Source organism: Cyprinodon variegatus, unplaced genomic scaffold (assembly GCF_000732505.1).
Source record: "Cyprinodon variegatus isolate N-32 unplaced genomic scaffold, C_variegatus-1.0 Scaffold93, whole genome shotgun sequence".
NCBI classification, from domain to species: Eukaryota; Metazoa; Chordata; class Actinopteri; order Cyprinodontiformes; family Cyprinodontidae; genus Cyprinodon; species Cyprinodon variegatus.
In genome coordinates this window covers 1,588,271-1,602,937 of record NW_015150546.1, presented here as the reverse complement: position 1 = coordinate 1,602,937, position 14,667 = coordinate 1,588,271, and the positions used below count along the sequence as shown (strand labels likewise).

Below are 14,667 nucleotides of genomic sequence, written 5' to 3'. Positions count from 1 at the left end.
CCGTTTTACAGTGACCATGTTTAAAAATAAACTATATGTATAGGCTTTTAAATTTTGTACAAAAGAAGCTGTCACAAAATCTTTTATTTTCTAAGATCTGAAGTATGAAGAGGTAGCAGTTAAAAGACAACATTGATGTTAAAAAAAAAAAAAAAAACGATTTAGAAAAGAAACAAGTTTTGATGATCATGATAAACTTTATTATATTTATGACATTTTGTTATGATCCCAAAAAAATTAATTCAGGCCCAGCGGGCCAGTGCAGGTAAATTAAAATGCCCATTCATCTTTATTCATTGATGAATGCGATGGTGCCGTGATAAATACTCCATCAGACCCTGAGGAAAAAGATAAAAAATGAAGAATAATTAATAACCAATTAATGAGTTAAAGTGCAATTAGTGTAAAAATTTTCATCCCCACAACAGAGGGGCGAGAGAGCAACTTTATAGGATCCTGGTTGAAAGGAGCACGGAAACGGCTTTTTAAATATATTTGTAATATTCAAAATAAAAAAAAATAAAAAAAAAACAAGTGTCAAAGAACAGAAAATGAGCTTCAAAATACATTTAGAGCAAAATAATTAAGCTCTGATTAAAACGTTCAACTGTAGATCAGGTGATTTAAAAAGCCAAAGGAGTCGTTTCAGATAAAAACTAGATGAAGCTTTTGGATGTCAAATGTCCAGAGTAGTATGCAACATTCATAAAAGTTATAAGACTGAGTGTGTAAAGGTGTGGAAGATTAATATGTTGCAGCCCTGAACACATTTTTGAGGAGCTCACCGAAAGCTTTTTAATCTGGCACCAAGCGACGTCATCAAGCAGGTCCAAGTTAATTTCATCCCTCGTCTCTTCAGAAAAACTCAACATCTAGAAATAAAAATAATTTAGTTTAACACCAAACATTTTTTATAGAAAGACTGCTGCAAAAGAAGTGAAAAAATCTGGAAAAACTTATCTGTAAACAGAAAAAATTTCAAGTGCTGGCAGCATTATGTATGCAGGTTAAAAATCATTAAACAAAAATATCTCCAGCTTCACTTTAAAACAAACAAAGTAAATATTTTAAAAATGGATATAAAACATTTAACAATCTTTAATTATATCATCTTCGGTTGGTTGCATAAATGTAAAGTATCATAGATTTAAAGAGTTATAATATTCCATCATGGAACAAAGAATTGCTGCTTGCTCTCTTTTCCACTCCAATAAGGTTAAATTCTGAAATTAGGATGTAAACCACATCCAATCACTGATGAAGTGTGGACATCTCTCAGGCTAAAAATGCAGCTTTTCCCATGCAAGGTCAGATGGTTTCTGGAAAGCAGGTATTTGGAAACATTTAATGAAGATTTGCTTTTTTTTATTTATTTATTTTTTTTTAACACTTATGGTGTTTTAGCTGAATCTAACATGCATTAGACCAATAATGCAAGCATCAGGAACTCCTACATTAGAACACAGACTGTTAACCTGGTTTCAGCCATCTCCTCTGCAGCTCCAAGATTTTTCTTACCTGTCCCTGCGCCGTCGTCACAGAGATGTGAGCTGCAGCTCCTCCCTTTGAACAAAAAATATCCCCAGCAGACATAACTGACCTGTAAAAGAGGATAGTTTCAGCACAACTGTGGATTCTAGAGGATTTTGGGGAGCAGCTCTTGATAACATTTGTCAGAGACAAAAAAAATAAATAGTTAATATTCTTATTCTTCTATTCAACCACCACAATTCTAGCTAATCGGTTCCAAAGCAAGATAATGGCACCATTGTGTATTGCTACACATATGCTCAATACATTTCAACTTAAAAAAAAAAAAATGTGCTTTTCACTGCTTATAACGCAAGACCATGCAGGCCTAGATGAAGGTCTACAGTATAGGATCAAAATCAGCTGTAATCCCTTTTTTGATGCATTAGACTAGCCCCAATTAGACGAGTCACCATGACAACAGGGAACAGGAAGGGCCTATTTCTACCCACTGGAACTAAAAATTTAAATGAAGACAGTATGAAAAAAAAGAATGTGTTTAAAGGAAAGACAAACAGTGCTACAGCTACAAAGAGGAAGATGGCAAAGAAGATTGTTGCTCAAGTTGACAGACCAAATGGGTCCAATTTTCTCCTACTAAAAAGATTAGATGCATAAAGAAAATAGAAATCCATATTTCATTATAAACAAATATACTCATTTTATTTAAACAAAATAGGAAAACCCAGCTGTCTTGATGCAAAATATGCATGATATCTACACTGTGTGCAGAATTTAGGCAAATGAGTATTTCGACCACATCTTTTTCATACATGTCCTACTCCAAGCTGTATAGGCTTAAAAGCCACCTACAAATTAAGTAAATCAGGTGGTGTACATCTCTAATGAGAAGGGGTGTGGCCTAATGACATCAACACCCTATATAAGGTGTGCTTAATTATTAGGCAACTTTCTTTCCTTTCGCAAAATGGGTCAGAAAAGAGATTTGACAGACTGAAATGTCAAATTGTCAGATGTCTTTCAGAGGGGTGCAGCAGTTTGGAAGTTGCCAAGGTTTTGAAGCAGGATCATCGCCCAATCAGGCGGTTCATGGCAAATAGCCAACAGGGGCGCAACAAGCGTATTGGAAAAAAAAGAAGATCCAAAATAATAGAGAAGGATCAAGCATGAAGCGGCCAGGAAGCCATTTGCCAATGGCTGTGCCATATTTCAGAGCTGCAACATGTCTGGAGTGCTGAGAAGCACAAGGTGCTCAATACTCAGGGACGTGGCCAAAGTAAGGAAAGCTGAAAAAAAGGCCACCTTTGAACAAGACAAGACAAAACATCAAGATTGGGCCAAGAAATATCTGAGGACTGATTTCTCCAAGGTGTTTTGGTCTGATGAAATGAGAGTAAGTCTTGATTGGACAGATGGATGGGCACCAGGCTGGATCAGTAAAGGGCAGCAACTTCCTTATCGACTCAGACACCAGCAAGGTGGAGGTGAGGTACTGGTATGGGCTGGTATCAAAGATGAGTTGGTGGGACCTTTTCGGGTTGATGGAGTCAGCATCAACTCCCAGACCTACCGCCAGTTTCTTGAAGACACCTTCTTCAAACAGTGGTACAAGAACAAGTTGCCACCATTCAAGAAAAACATGATATTCATGCAGGCCAATGCTCCGTCACACGCATCAAAATACACCCAAGCATGGTTTGCCAGAAAAAGTCTAGAAGGGGAAAAAATAATGACATGGCCCCCTTGTTCACCTGATGTGAACCCCATCGAGAACCTGTGGTCCTTCATGAAATCTAAGATCTACAGGGAGGAAAAACAGTCCACCTCTCTGAACAGTGTCCGTGAGGCTGTGGTCGCTGCTGCACGCAATGTGAATCACAAACAGATCAAGACACTGACATAATCTATGGATGGAAGGCTTTTGAGCATCATGGTGAAGAAAGGTGACTATATTGGTCACTGATTTGTTTTCGTTTTTAAATGTCGCAAATGTTTATTTCTGAATTTTGAGTTGTTATATTGGTTTACCTGGTGAAAATAAACAAATGACATGGGTATACATTTGTTGTTTAGTATGTTGCCCAATAATTCTGCATAGCAATATTAACCTGCACACAGACATCCTCATAAAATGGCCAAATCTAAAAAAAAAACACCACATCAACTTCCAAAAATATGAAACTTTGATATTTAGGAGTTTTTTGGGTTGATAAAGAGCACCATTGTGGCCCAATAAAATAATACAACTTCCCTGATAATTCTGCATACAGTGTATATGGGCTCTCTGCCTGGTGGAGTTTATTTTTATGATCAGCATTCTGTAGTGCTGACCTACGTCTTACTTTCCAGAATGCATTTAGCCATGAGTTTGTTTTTTTTAATACTGCCCCATTACAACTGATAAAATCTTGATTAGGTCCATGTTTTGTTAATCAGCCCCTCAGGAGGATTTGACCCCACTATGAATTATTATACATAGGCCTCTTTCCATCTTACAAGTTATATTTTAACATATTTGCAGCACAGTGACAAAATAGTTTTTGGATCCAATAAAGAGCTGGTTTATCAATGCTAGATTTGATTTTCATAGTCTGCTTTACTGACAAGAGGGACAGACCTGAGTTTAGGTGTGGTCTGCTTCTGTACCGCCTGCTCTGCAGTTTGACGACTCGTTAGCCGAGTCTGTGCTCGTTTGGTCATCACTGAGGAACCTCTGCAGGAAAAGGAAACCGATGTCATCCCATGACCTTTTTTCCTCCATCACGGTAACAACTTTACCTTGATTTCTGGGCTTACACGAGGTTTCCAGTGCTGTTGCTTCCAACTAGGTTTCTAGTACTTCTGGTGCCCTTAACAACCTAGAAAAATAAATAACTGTTAACCCATCATTTTACAATAAATCCTTTATACATTACCTTTGGATTCCTAGTGGAAGACCTCTGGCCTGAGCTGGAACACACTGGGGGAGTATCTGCCGACTTTACTTTGAAAGTAAATAGAAAAAAGCACAAAACCCATTTTAAACCACAGTAATCAGTGCAATAACCTTTATGCTTGATAATGTGATCAATTACATCTTCTGCTGTGGTTTCGCCTGAGGGGAGGAGTCATTTCAAGGGACTCACTCTGCAATAGGTGAAAATATAAATTTTATTAAAAATAATCCTAATCAAGTATAGTGGGATAGTAAAACCTCACCTTCATGGCTATAGATGCATCACTGGCTGAGGCTTCTTCCTCTAACAAGATACACAGAAAATGAAAAAAGTTGTTTTTATCCTCAACAAAAAGTAAAAAGGGTAACACCCACAAGTAAGGCATCTATATTAGTTTCAACAATATTTCATCATTTATAACCCATTTATGATCCGATTGTAATCTGTTTGAAGAGGTTAACAAGATTAGGATGCCTGACAAATCTAGTTTTAAAGATCCAAAAGACAGACAGAAGAGGTAATAAGTGGGAGGAGGAATAGAAATGGTAAATGACCTGTATTAATAATATAACAGCACCACCAAACAGCTACCTAGGTCCACTTTGACATATTGCCCAATTTGATGCTGGTGCACTAAAAGATTTCCTCATTTGTCAAACTGATACCAAAGTATAACTTCACACGATGCTCAACATTCCTCATTTTTGTGACGAAAGTGCTTCTTGTAAGAGCTGTCATAAAATACAACTATATTCTCGTAATGTTGCGACTTTATTCTGGTAATAAAAAAAATAAAAATCTCTAGCCTGGCCCAATACTCAGTCGTAGCTTTAGTCCTACATACTAGTACACAGGTACTGGCATAGGCCAGTATCGAGTTTTGTAGGCGAACAACAACCTCAACAATTCCCCATTACGCAGGGGTGGATCTGTTCATTCAATTCAATTTGCACGTTTTCTAAGCCATAAAAAGGCTTTGTTGGGCTACTGCATAAAACTTGGAACTCAACACTAATCCAAACATTTTGAATTGAGAACTTTCTGGATGGGAAGAAAAACATCTTCAAACTTGGAAAACAAAGTCAGACATCCCAAGTCTGCCGGAAGTTTCGGGAGTCTCCCTGATACCGATAGTTGTTCACAGATGTTCGCCAGATGGATAAATTATCCAGCATTTTAGATTGCGAGGCGGTGTTTTTTTTTTATGCGAGTGAGATTGTGCAGTCAATACAATAATTTGTGCACCATGTGCGAATTCGAACTACTTTGATTGTGCAGGCACAACAAGATAAAGTAGGTGTGGGGAGGAGGTTGCCTGTGAAACCTGTGCAATGCATGTTGTACAAAGCGATGCTCTGTTCAACAAGCGTTCCAAGCGACTTATCAGAGAGCGCGCTGATTGGATTAATCAGAAAAAAGGTGGGGTGTTCAATAATAAGAGGATTAGGGCCTCTGAGAAAAAAAAAAAAAAGTTTACAGATTTTTACATTTTATTTCAGTATATTATGAGAAAAAAATTCAGAATTCTGACAGCTAACAAACATGTTAGCATCAAGTTGTAGCCATGACTGTTTTATTAAACTAGGTCTCTTGTTTAAATCACCTTCTGCTCTTCCATTAATCAAATAGCATCACCGGGGAACCCCTCGGACACGTAAAAAGTTGCCTAATTTCATCATTTTCCACTAAAGTGGTACTGTTCCTCCCAAACAACTCACATTTTTGTCAGTGGAGCTGAGTGCTCCCACATCTCTTCCATCATGGTGCCCATCTCCATTAAGATCCAAAATTCTGAGATTAAAGTCAGAATTCTGACTTTTTTTCCCCATATTAAAATGAAATTATATTTAAAAATCAGTTCACTTTTTTCCAGTGACCCTAATCCTTTTCTGTACAATAAGCATCTCTCTGAAATGAGTTTTTTAAACTTGGGATGTCTGCAGTGTCTTTTTTTTTGTTGTTTTTTTTTTTTTTTTTACTTTTTTGGAATGAATATGGCCTGATAACTGAGTATCTTCACCAGCATAAGTTGGAAAAGGAACTAAATTGCTGCGACAACTAAACACTAGACTTAAACCAGTAACAAACCTTTGGATAATCTTTATAGATCAAATAAATACAGAAAAACATTATACTCAAAATGTGATGCCTATACCCACCCATCACTGCAATGGATGTTAATTTAACAGGTGATGTAGGGTTTTAGTTTTTCACATTAACATAACTCATCTTATTCCAACTTGAAGCAGTTGGCATATTGCCCATATTCTACTCTTCCCCAAAGTGTTTGAGCATTAACAGCATCTGATTGTTTGAGGTTGATCTGGATCAGTTTAATTTATTGATTAAACCAAATAAATGCATAGAGTTTGCACTACTAAGCAGGGATGCATATGGTGAGATTTTAATGTTACAGTGGAACCTCCCACACTCACCACTTATCAGGTCTCGTATAAGAGTGTTTTGAAGAGAAGGAGGCATCTTCATCAGCTCCACTTTAAACAATTTATCTGTTGTTGCCAGCAAATCCTCCATTCTGGACTCCAGGTCGTTAAGGCGGTCCTGTGCTGCAAAGACACGTTTAAAAAAAATAAAATTATTCTTACCTTTAAGACCCCCTTCCCATCTAAGTGTACCTTCTTTCTCAAACTGTTGGATAAAAAGGGCCAGTTTCTTTCGCCGCATTTCACGACTTAGCTGCTGTTTGTTTTCAGTGCCTCCTTGATCTTTCGTCCGTCGCCTCGGCATCTCTTCTTCTCAATTAAATTTCTTCAATAAAATTTAAAAATCAAGAACAACGAAGCAACCTCAGGATCGCACACCTGTGATCCTACCAGATTTAATTGGGGTATCACTGCGCCCAGCGCACCTGCGGTGATGAGGCTCTGGGCGGAAGAACACAGCTGCAACTAATCAATGAATTGCAACCAGTTCTAATATAAGCTGCCCTACTTTGACTTAGATTCAGTTAATACAATAGGTAAATAAAATAAATTAGATGACTGTTAATTTCCTCTAAATTTCAGTAGCTGTTTTCTTTTCTGAAACCGACTGATGAGTTCACTAAATAAGAAACCGCTATTAGTTACTAATCTCCCTTTCTTGCTTTATGTAGCAGACTATTTCAGTTTCATTGAAACCTTTTTTTTACTAAAAGCTGCTTTCTACTTAGATTGAGTCCTGGATTTGGATACACTTGTTTTAATCATTAAAACAAGTGCATCTTGTATTTCATTAACTTAATGAAATGCACCCTCCCTACAAAAAAGTTTAAAAAACGCCTTTAAATTATGTATACAAATAAATAAAATGGTACACTACACTGGTTTGTTATTATAGTTGGACCATATAAGAAAATATTTGTTTTCCCTTTCTTGCTAATTGTTTTTTGTTAGTTTTCATGAAACTACACATGTATGACTAGAGTTATGGGCTTGTATGTCAAATAATGCTGTAAATACAAGCCACGCTTATTACAAGTTCCAAATTTTAACACCAAAAATTTGAAGAGGATTTTTAACAATAACCACTTGCACTAATTGGATTTGAAGAGACCATAGTTGGACAGAGATTGTTGAAATATATATCAATCCAAAAAAAAAAAACAACAAAAAAAACTGGGCAATATTCTGGCTCCAAACTGCAAGAAAATACTACATAAAAAAAATAAAGGGTGACATTCTATTGTCAATACAATATACTTTAACGTTTTGCAAGCCACCATCAGGTAACTTGCTTAAGGGTATTGAAAGCTTAAGGACCTGTGTCTTTAATACTCTTTTAGGTGACTTGGGCTGGTAGGCCAGGGTTTCTCTATTCCAGACCATGAGCTCTGGTGTCTTGCATCTTTTAGATGCGTCTCAACTTCAAAACACCAAAATAAAAAAAATCCTGTCATGAGCAGAACTTGGAGAACTTGATTGCAAGCTGATGATGTAATTGAGCCATTTGATTCAGGTGAAGAAGCAGAGAAACATCTGAAAGGTGAAGGACACCTGATCTTGGCCATCTCCATTTCTTTATAATTGTTTTCAGGTATTTATATTTAGTGTTTGTCCACAGTGAGCCTGTGAAACTAAACTTAAAATTCATATTTGTGCACACATGTTGACAATGAAGCAGATTGTGACTCTAGAAGCAGCTAATTTCTCTCACACCATGATACTACCTCCTCCGTGTTAAAGTAAAAACCAGTCATGAGNATAAAAACTCTTTCATTGCCCATTTCTTCCCCAATACTATTATAACGGGCAAATGATATGTTTAATCAACAGACATTTATTATTCTCTAGAATTTTGGAAAAATTATTATTAATAAATCTTTTCTGATAAAAATTAACCATCTTTGGCTGTTTGATTCCAACACCGTGAATAGCATCTAGGTGGGAAGCAAAACGTCTTCATAATTGGAAATAAAGTCCAGTGGATTATTTTTAATTTTCTTTTTTGAAACTTTTATTGTTACACAGTGCTGACTCCTCCTTGGATTTTAGATCCTCTAGACACGCCAGAGCCCTCTGGAAGCATTGAGAATAAGCCCACTCTCCAAACCCCACACAAAGTAGCAGGAGGCTTTATCGCTGGCCCGACATTTTCCTTCTACAGAAAAATGATTTTTCCATATGCTCCAAAACACCAGAGGAAGGTGGAATCTAAGTAACACTGAACTATGCATGTGCATTGGTCAGTTTAAAGTCTCAGTGGAAATACAAGTAATGCTAAATCCCCTACCATCCATCACTAACATTCCCAGACTGAGGCAACGGAAGGTTCAACAAAAGCCATTTGCCTTTTATGCACAACTTAGAAGCTTATCGCTGTGTAATATAATTGACAGAGTGCTGCAGGTAGATGCAAACGCTAATGACTGAATTCTGAGTTCTCTTCCAAAACAGAAAATATCCCAAGAGTTCAAATGAGGCGTTCCAAACTTTCAGTGAGCAACTGAAGTTTTGTTTGGACAGAGGTTAGAGCTGCGTTAGTCTTCTGGTCATGAGAAGATGTTTCAAAGTTCCTTTTGTTACTGTGCCTAAAAATAAACCTTCACGCACATCCTGTGACTGCAGAGCAAGCTCTGCACTGGTGGCTCATTCTTTAGGGAGTGGTGGTCTAAGAGCTTTTGGTGCCTACTGTAGATGGGCTGAACCTCTTCCACAATTTGCTCAGTTTACAAAAATACTCATGAAATGCGACGCATTCCAGTGACGCACAGATGTCCTTCCAGCACGTCCAGGGCCATCCTTTCAGTGGGGAGTGTTTAGAGCCCCGTTTGAAAAAGATGCCAGAGTGACCACCTCAGCTGGCTCCACTGGTTGATGGCCGAGTTCCTCATCCTAGCCTTTTGCCCTAAGGGTGTTTCCAACAACCTTGCAGAAGCTCACTTATATCCAGGATTTCGCTCTTTTGTTCAAGACCAAGACCATAGGTGACGTTAAGTGTCTCACTTACCTGCTCTATTCAAGGAAAAAAATGCGCTTGTTTAAAAGAAAAAAAAAGACTAATTGCTCCAACCTCCTCCCACAGTCCAATCACCATTATGTGTGTGCATACATGGTTATATGTTTCTATTATCCTGTGACAGACCATCAACCTGTCCAGGTTGTACCCTGCCTTTTATCGACAGACTACTGGAGATAGGCACTGGTTACCCTGATCGATAAGAGGGAGAAAAATTGATTAAGCAGGAGAAAATGGATGGAGGTTAGGGCCCAACTCTCTCTTCACAACAGACCGGTCGTGTAGAGACAAGGACGTGTCTGCAATGCAGCAGCAGCTGTATTGATCTCTCTGTTGCTCTGTTCTCACCCATGAACAAGACCTTGAGACAGTTGAACTCCTCCATTGAAGGCAGGAACTTCCCTCAGTCCTGAAGAGGACAAGCAGCACTTTTCGGGTTGAAAACTATGGATTATGAGAGACGTTTCTTTTTAAATCCTTAGTGAACCTTTTTTTTTTTTAAGCCAAAACTGCAGATCCTCAATTGTTTAAATCAAACCTTTAGCCCTTAAAGTTTTTAAACTTACTCCGAGCTGCAGATATCAGCTACATGTGATTGAGAAACATGGAAAACAACTTTCAGACCTCAATCTTAAAAAAAGATTTGTTTTTTCAACGGGATTTGGAGATTTACTAAACTCCGAATCTTCTAAGCCCTTTTTGAGATGGTTTAAATGTAAAACAAAAATATCTCATGACTGACATTTCTTCGATGGGAGCGCTTTGAATGTGGAACCTGCAAACACAATGAATGGATATAAGAACAGATGAAGGGAAAGCATTGCTAGTGACATGGATAGATTGCAAAACAAAGTAAAGGCAGGACACGTGGAGTGGTAGATTGTTGAAATCTGAGATGGATAAAAATATATTTAATTAGGTGGATGTTTTGATTATTAACCAATGACGGATTCCACAAAAGTAAGAAAACAATCCACTGGACTTTGTTTGCAAGTTTGAAGAAGTTTCGCTTCCCATTGAGGAAGCTTTTTCAATTCCTGGATGGGAAGCAAAACGTCTTCAAACTTGGAAAACAAAGTCCAGTGGATTGTTTTTTTTTAAACTTTTTTTGGAATGACTATGATCTGGATGACTGAGAATCTTCAACAGCAGCCAGTAAAGTAGCAAACAGACAAACAGAAAGATGAGGACTGGCTAATAAAGTACATTCTGAAACAGGAAGGAATGAGAAACAAAAAACAAAACATTGTGAATTTTTACACAGCATGAATGTCAGAATAGAAAATTATATAATAAAAGTAGAGCTGGAACTAAGGATTATTTTGCAAAGCGATTAACCGATTAATCAGCTACCCAAAGGTTCTTTTTTTTTTTTTTTTTTTACAAAAATAACTAGGTGAAACAAGAACTTTTCCACTACAAAAGTTCTGGATAGAGCATATTGACAGATGAGAGGTTTTTTTTTTTTTTTTTCCAATCTTAAATGCAGAATGTTTATAGATTTTTTTTAAATATAATTTTCATATAATTACTGCTATAAGTGGGTTGCTTTGTCAGCTAAAGGCATCTACTAGAGTCTGTCTACTAACAATTATTCGATTACCAAATTAGTTGACGATTATTTCAATAATCGATTAATATAATTGTTTCAACCCTAATAAAAGCAGGATGATTTTCATTCAGAATACGAGCCAAGATTTCATTTAGTGAAAATTAAAAAAATATGTAAAGCTTAAATATCATGTTTATGTTAAAAAGGAAACACTTTATCCTACAGTTTGTGATTTTATTTACTGCATTAATACAAATATATCATTTATGAACACTTGAGCAGAAAATGTGTGTGAAATGCTAAATATGTAGCTGTATGATCAATAAAATAAAGACATTTTTGTTTCTAATCAGTTCACAAACTCATTTATTGCAGCGCATTTAATGACAGACATTCATTTCATTTCCACAGGATGATAAGAGAGCACTTTCATCTATTAGATTATTTCATTTTTTTTAAAGTCTTCTTTGTACAACTGAGGAAATCTAATTTACAAAGTCAGTACAGGATGGACTCCCTTAGGACACAATTAAAGGGAACAGGATGCTGTTAGTTATAAAAAGTCTACATTACTAAACCGTCCGCCGTCTGAATGTGAATAATACAAAAATAAATAATTGAGATTTTCTTTTTGTTTGCTCTATAAAGTGGCTTAATTTTAGTCCCACTGGTTTAAGTTCAGATTTTATTCTATGCAGTGCAAACGGAATATTTTACATTATTTCATCTGTACAAGTCCTGCTCCCAACTTCGGCTTAAAAATAGTTCAATCTGAGGCCCGTTTCCCCAACAGGTCGTCACAGCAACAACATGATTTTCCTCATGCTTCAGCATTTAGTGGAATGTCATCTCAAAATGTTCTGTCAGAGTATCAGCAGTAATTTGCCAGTTCTGGTTTCTGCAGCGAATTCGTTAAATGAACTGGACTAACTTTAAAATGACGTCCAGTCTGTGTGGAATACAAGCTTCATAACTCTGCAAGTTTTCTCCTATTTTGTGACCATCAAACAAAAAGTGGTGCATATATGTGAAATTGAAGGAAGATGATGTACATAGTTAAAAGACGTATTACGAATTAAACCTGAAAAGTGTGGCATTCATTTGTATTCAGCTCTATTTCCCCAATAAACCCTAAATCTGCCTAGTAGAAAGTATTAAAAAATGCTAAGAGTGGCAAAAAAAAACAACATTCCATTCTAAATGCATCATTTCTACAGTGCAGCACAGTGGTGGCTGCATTATGCTGTGGGGTGGCTCTTGTTCAGGAAACAGAAGGAAACTAGATGCAGGATAATCCTGGAATAACACAGAGCCAGAGCTGCAGAGGATTGCTTTAAATCAGGGCATACATATGCGGTAGAACTGCCTAGATAAAGTCCAAACTTAAATAAACTTGAAACATTATTTCAATTACAGTTCTCCGTCCAATCTGATTAGTTTTAAGCTAAAATTAGCAAAGAAGAAGGAGAAACAGTTTCTAAATGCAAAGCTGGTGCAGAAACACCCTCAGAAGATTCTCGTGTCCTAAAAAAAAGAATTGAATTTCCTTTCATTTCACAATTATGTACTACTTGGTGCATCTCTGGTTTTTACATCGTCCAAAAGTGTAAAAACTTGAAGGGCTATGAATAGTAAGGTTCACCATATTTTTTCTCTGTAAAAACATTTGAAGGCTTTTTGATGCAAGAAAAAAGCAAGAATAGCTCAAGTACATGTAAGGCCTGTTAGCATAACGAGGGCAGCAGCCTTCTGTTAAAAAGGGTAGATAATAAAAGCAAACCGGTGCTGTTTATCTTTCCTTGTGTTAGCTTGTTTGCATCGTTTCTTAATGGCTGCAAATCAGTAGTGTGGCACTCCTGCTCTCAGGTGTTGTTGCAGAGATCAGTGCTCGTATTAGACATGATCTCGCTGCAGGGCAAACTGGAATGTTGTGAATCTGTTTTAGTGATTAATAATTAGTGATTGTCCGAAGCTTCAGTTACTGAAACTGACGACATGAGCTTGTATATCTGAACCTGAAAAACTCGAGCATTCATTAAGACTTAGAAAGAACACAAAAAAGGCAACCCAGGTTTCAGATTTCTCATTTGAATGATAAATATGTACAAACAGGAGGTGAAACTCTGTTTTAAGAAAGTGCACGTACAGAAAACTGTTGTTCTGTACCTTTGGGACAAAGCCCACTGATCAGATTTGGGAAGGTTACAATACAAAAGGAAGTGACCGCAGTGGCCAGACAAAGCATTCTGGGTAATGAATATTTCTCACGCTTACCAAGGAGGCCGAAACGTTTCCAAGTGAAAGCCACGGATTGGAAAGAGTACACAAGAAAAAGCAGCTTTAAAGTACCATGTTTAGCAATGGGAGAGGTTTAAAAAGTTCAGTGTTCTTCTGCGTTTCTTTCTTCAGACTGCTGCAAAAGACCAGTGAGAACGCTACAAGATGTGACCATTTTCAGATGAAGGGGGCTCCGAAACATTTGAGACACCACTGGATGCTGGAGCTGGGCGGACGGTCCATGCGGTGCAGAGACTTGAGCTGCTCTGGGCTCAGCTGGTCGTAGGCCTGCCGGTACTCCCTGTCGAAGGCCTCTGCAGAGGTTCAAACAAAAGACAGATCATTTCAGGGAACATCAGCAGCCACATGATGATCAACTTTAATACAGCAGCAAAATGTCATTTTTTCTAAAAAAACAAAAACAAAAAACCAACCGTTAATTCAATTTGAGAGAATCGGGTCCAAGTGGTCGGGGTATTTAAAGCCGCTACGGTCAGACTTGTAAAACCACACTAAACCACCGGCAAACTACTCCTATTTTACAACACCAAGTGTTGTGATCATACCAAGGTGTCAAGTAAGCCTCTCTTCAACCCCCGTTTTATTTTATTCTTATTATGGTGTTTTCATGCTTGTTGTATTGGTTATATTCCTTTGCACTGTACAGCCACCAGCAAAAAAAAAGAAAAAAAGACATATTACGCACAAACAAGGAGCCTTTAGAAAATCGGAATAAAATGGCTGGCTTTCAGGTTTGCGTGCAAGAAAATACAGAATATAAAGACTCATATTGTCTCCTTTTTGTTTAAGAAGATGGGCTGGTTATGATGGTGCAGAAAGCTTATATACTAGCTAGCTGACTGCTGTGGCTATGAGGTGAATATGATCAGGGTGATAATTAGGAAGGTTTTAAACAACTTAAACTGAAGTAAAACTAGATCTATACTTTATAGG

At 37.3% G+C, this 14,667-nt stretch overlaps 2 protein-coding genes across 3 annotated transcripts in view; both read right to left on the bottom strand.

The window, feature by feature from the left end:
* Positions 1–261: 261 nt before the first annotated feature.
* LOC107084143 (borealin-2-like) lies at positions 262–7,181 on the bottom strand. Its single transcript, XM_015373834.1, has 10 exons — positions 7,064–7,181; positions 6,863–6,994; positions 4,690–4,730; positions 4,566–4,617; positions 4,407–4,474; positions 4,288–4,349; positions 4,109–4,204; positions 1,519–1,600; positions 786–872; positions 262–338 (listed from the first exon to the last, which is right to left on the bottom strand). The coding sequence occupies exons 1-10, from the start codon at positions 7,173–7,175 to the stop codon at positions 294–296; spliced, it is 777 nt and encodes a 258-aa protein (XP_015229320.1). The 5' UTR covers positions 7,176–7,181; the 3' UTR covers positions 262–293.
* A 4,592-nt stretch (positions 7,182–11,773) lies between these two features.
* The window catches only part of dennd4c (DENN/MADD domain containing 4C), a 58,029-nt gene continuing 55,135 nt past the window's right edge, over positions 11,774–14,667 (bottom strand). For both annotated transcript variants that reach the window (XM_015373847.1, XM_015373849.1), the window contains one exon: positions 11,774–14,027. In XM_015373847.1, the coding sequence (XP_015229333.1) occupies positions 13,891–14,027 (137 nt within the window). In that variant the 3' untranslated portion in view covers positions 11,774–13,890. The remainder of the gene's footprint in view (positions 14,028–14,667) is intronic.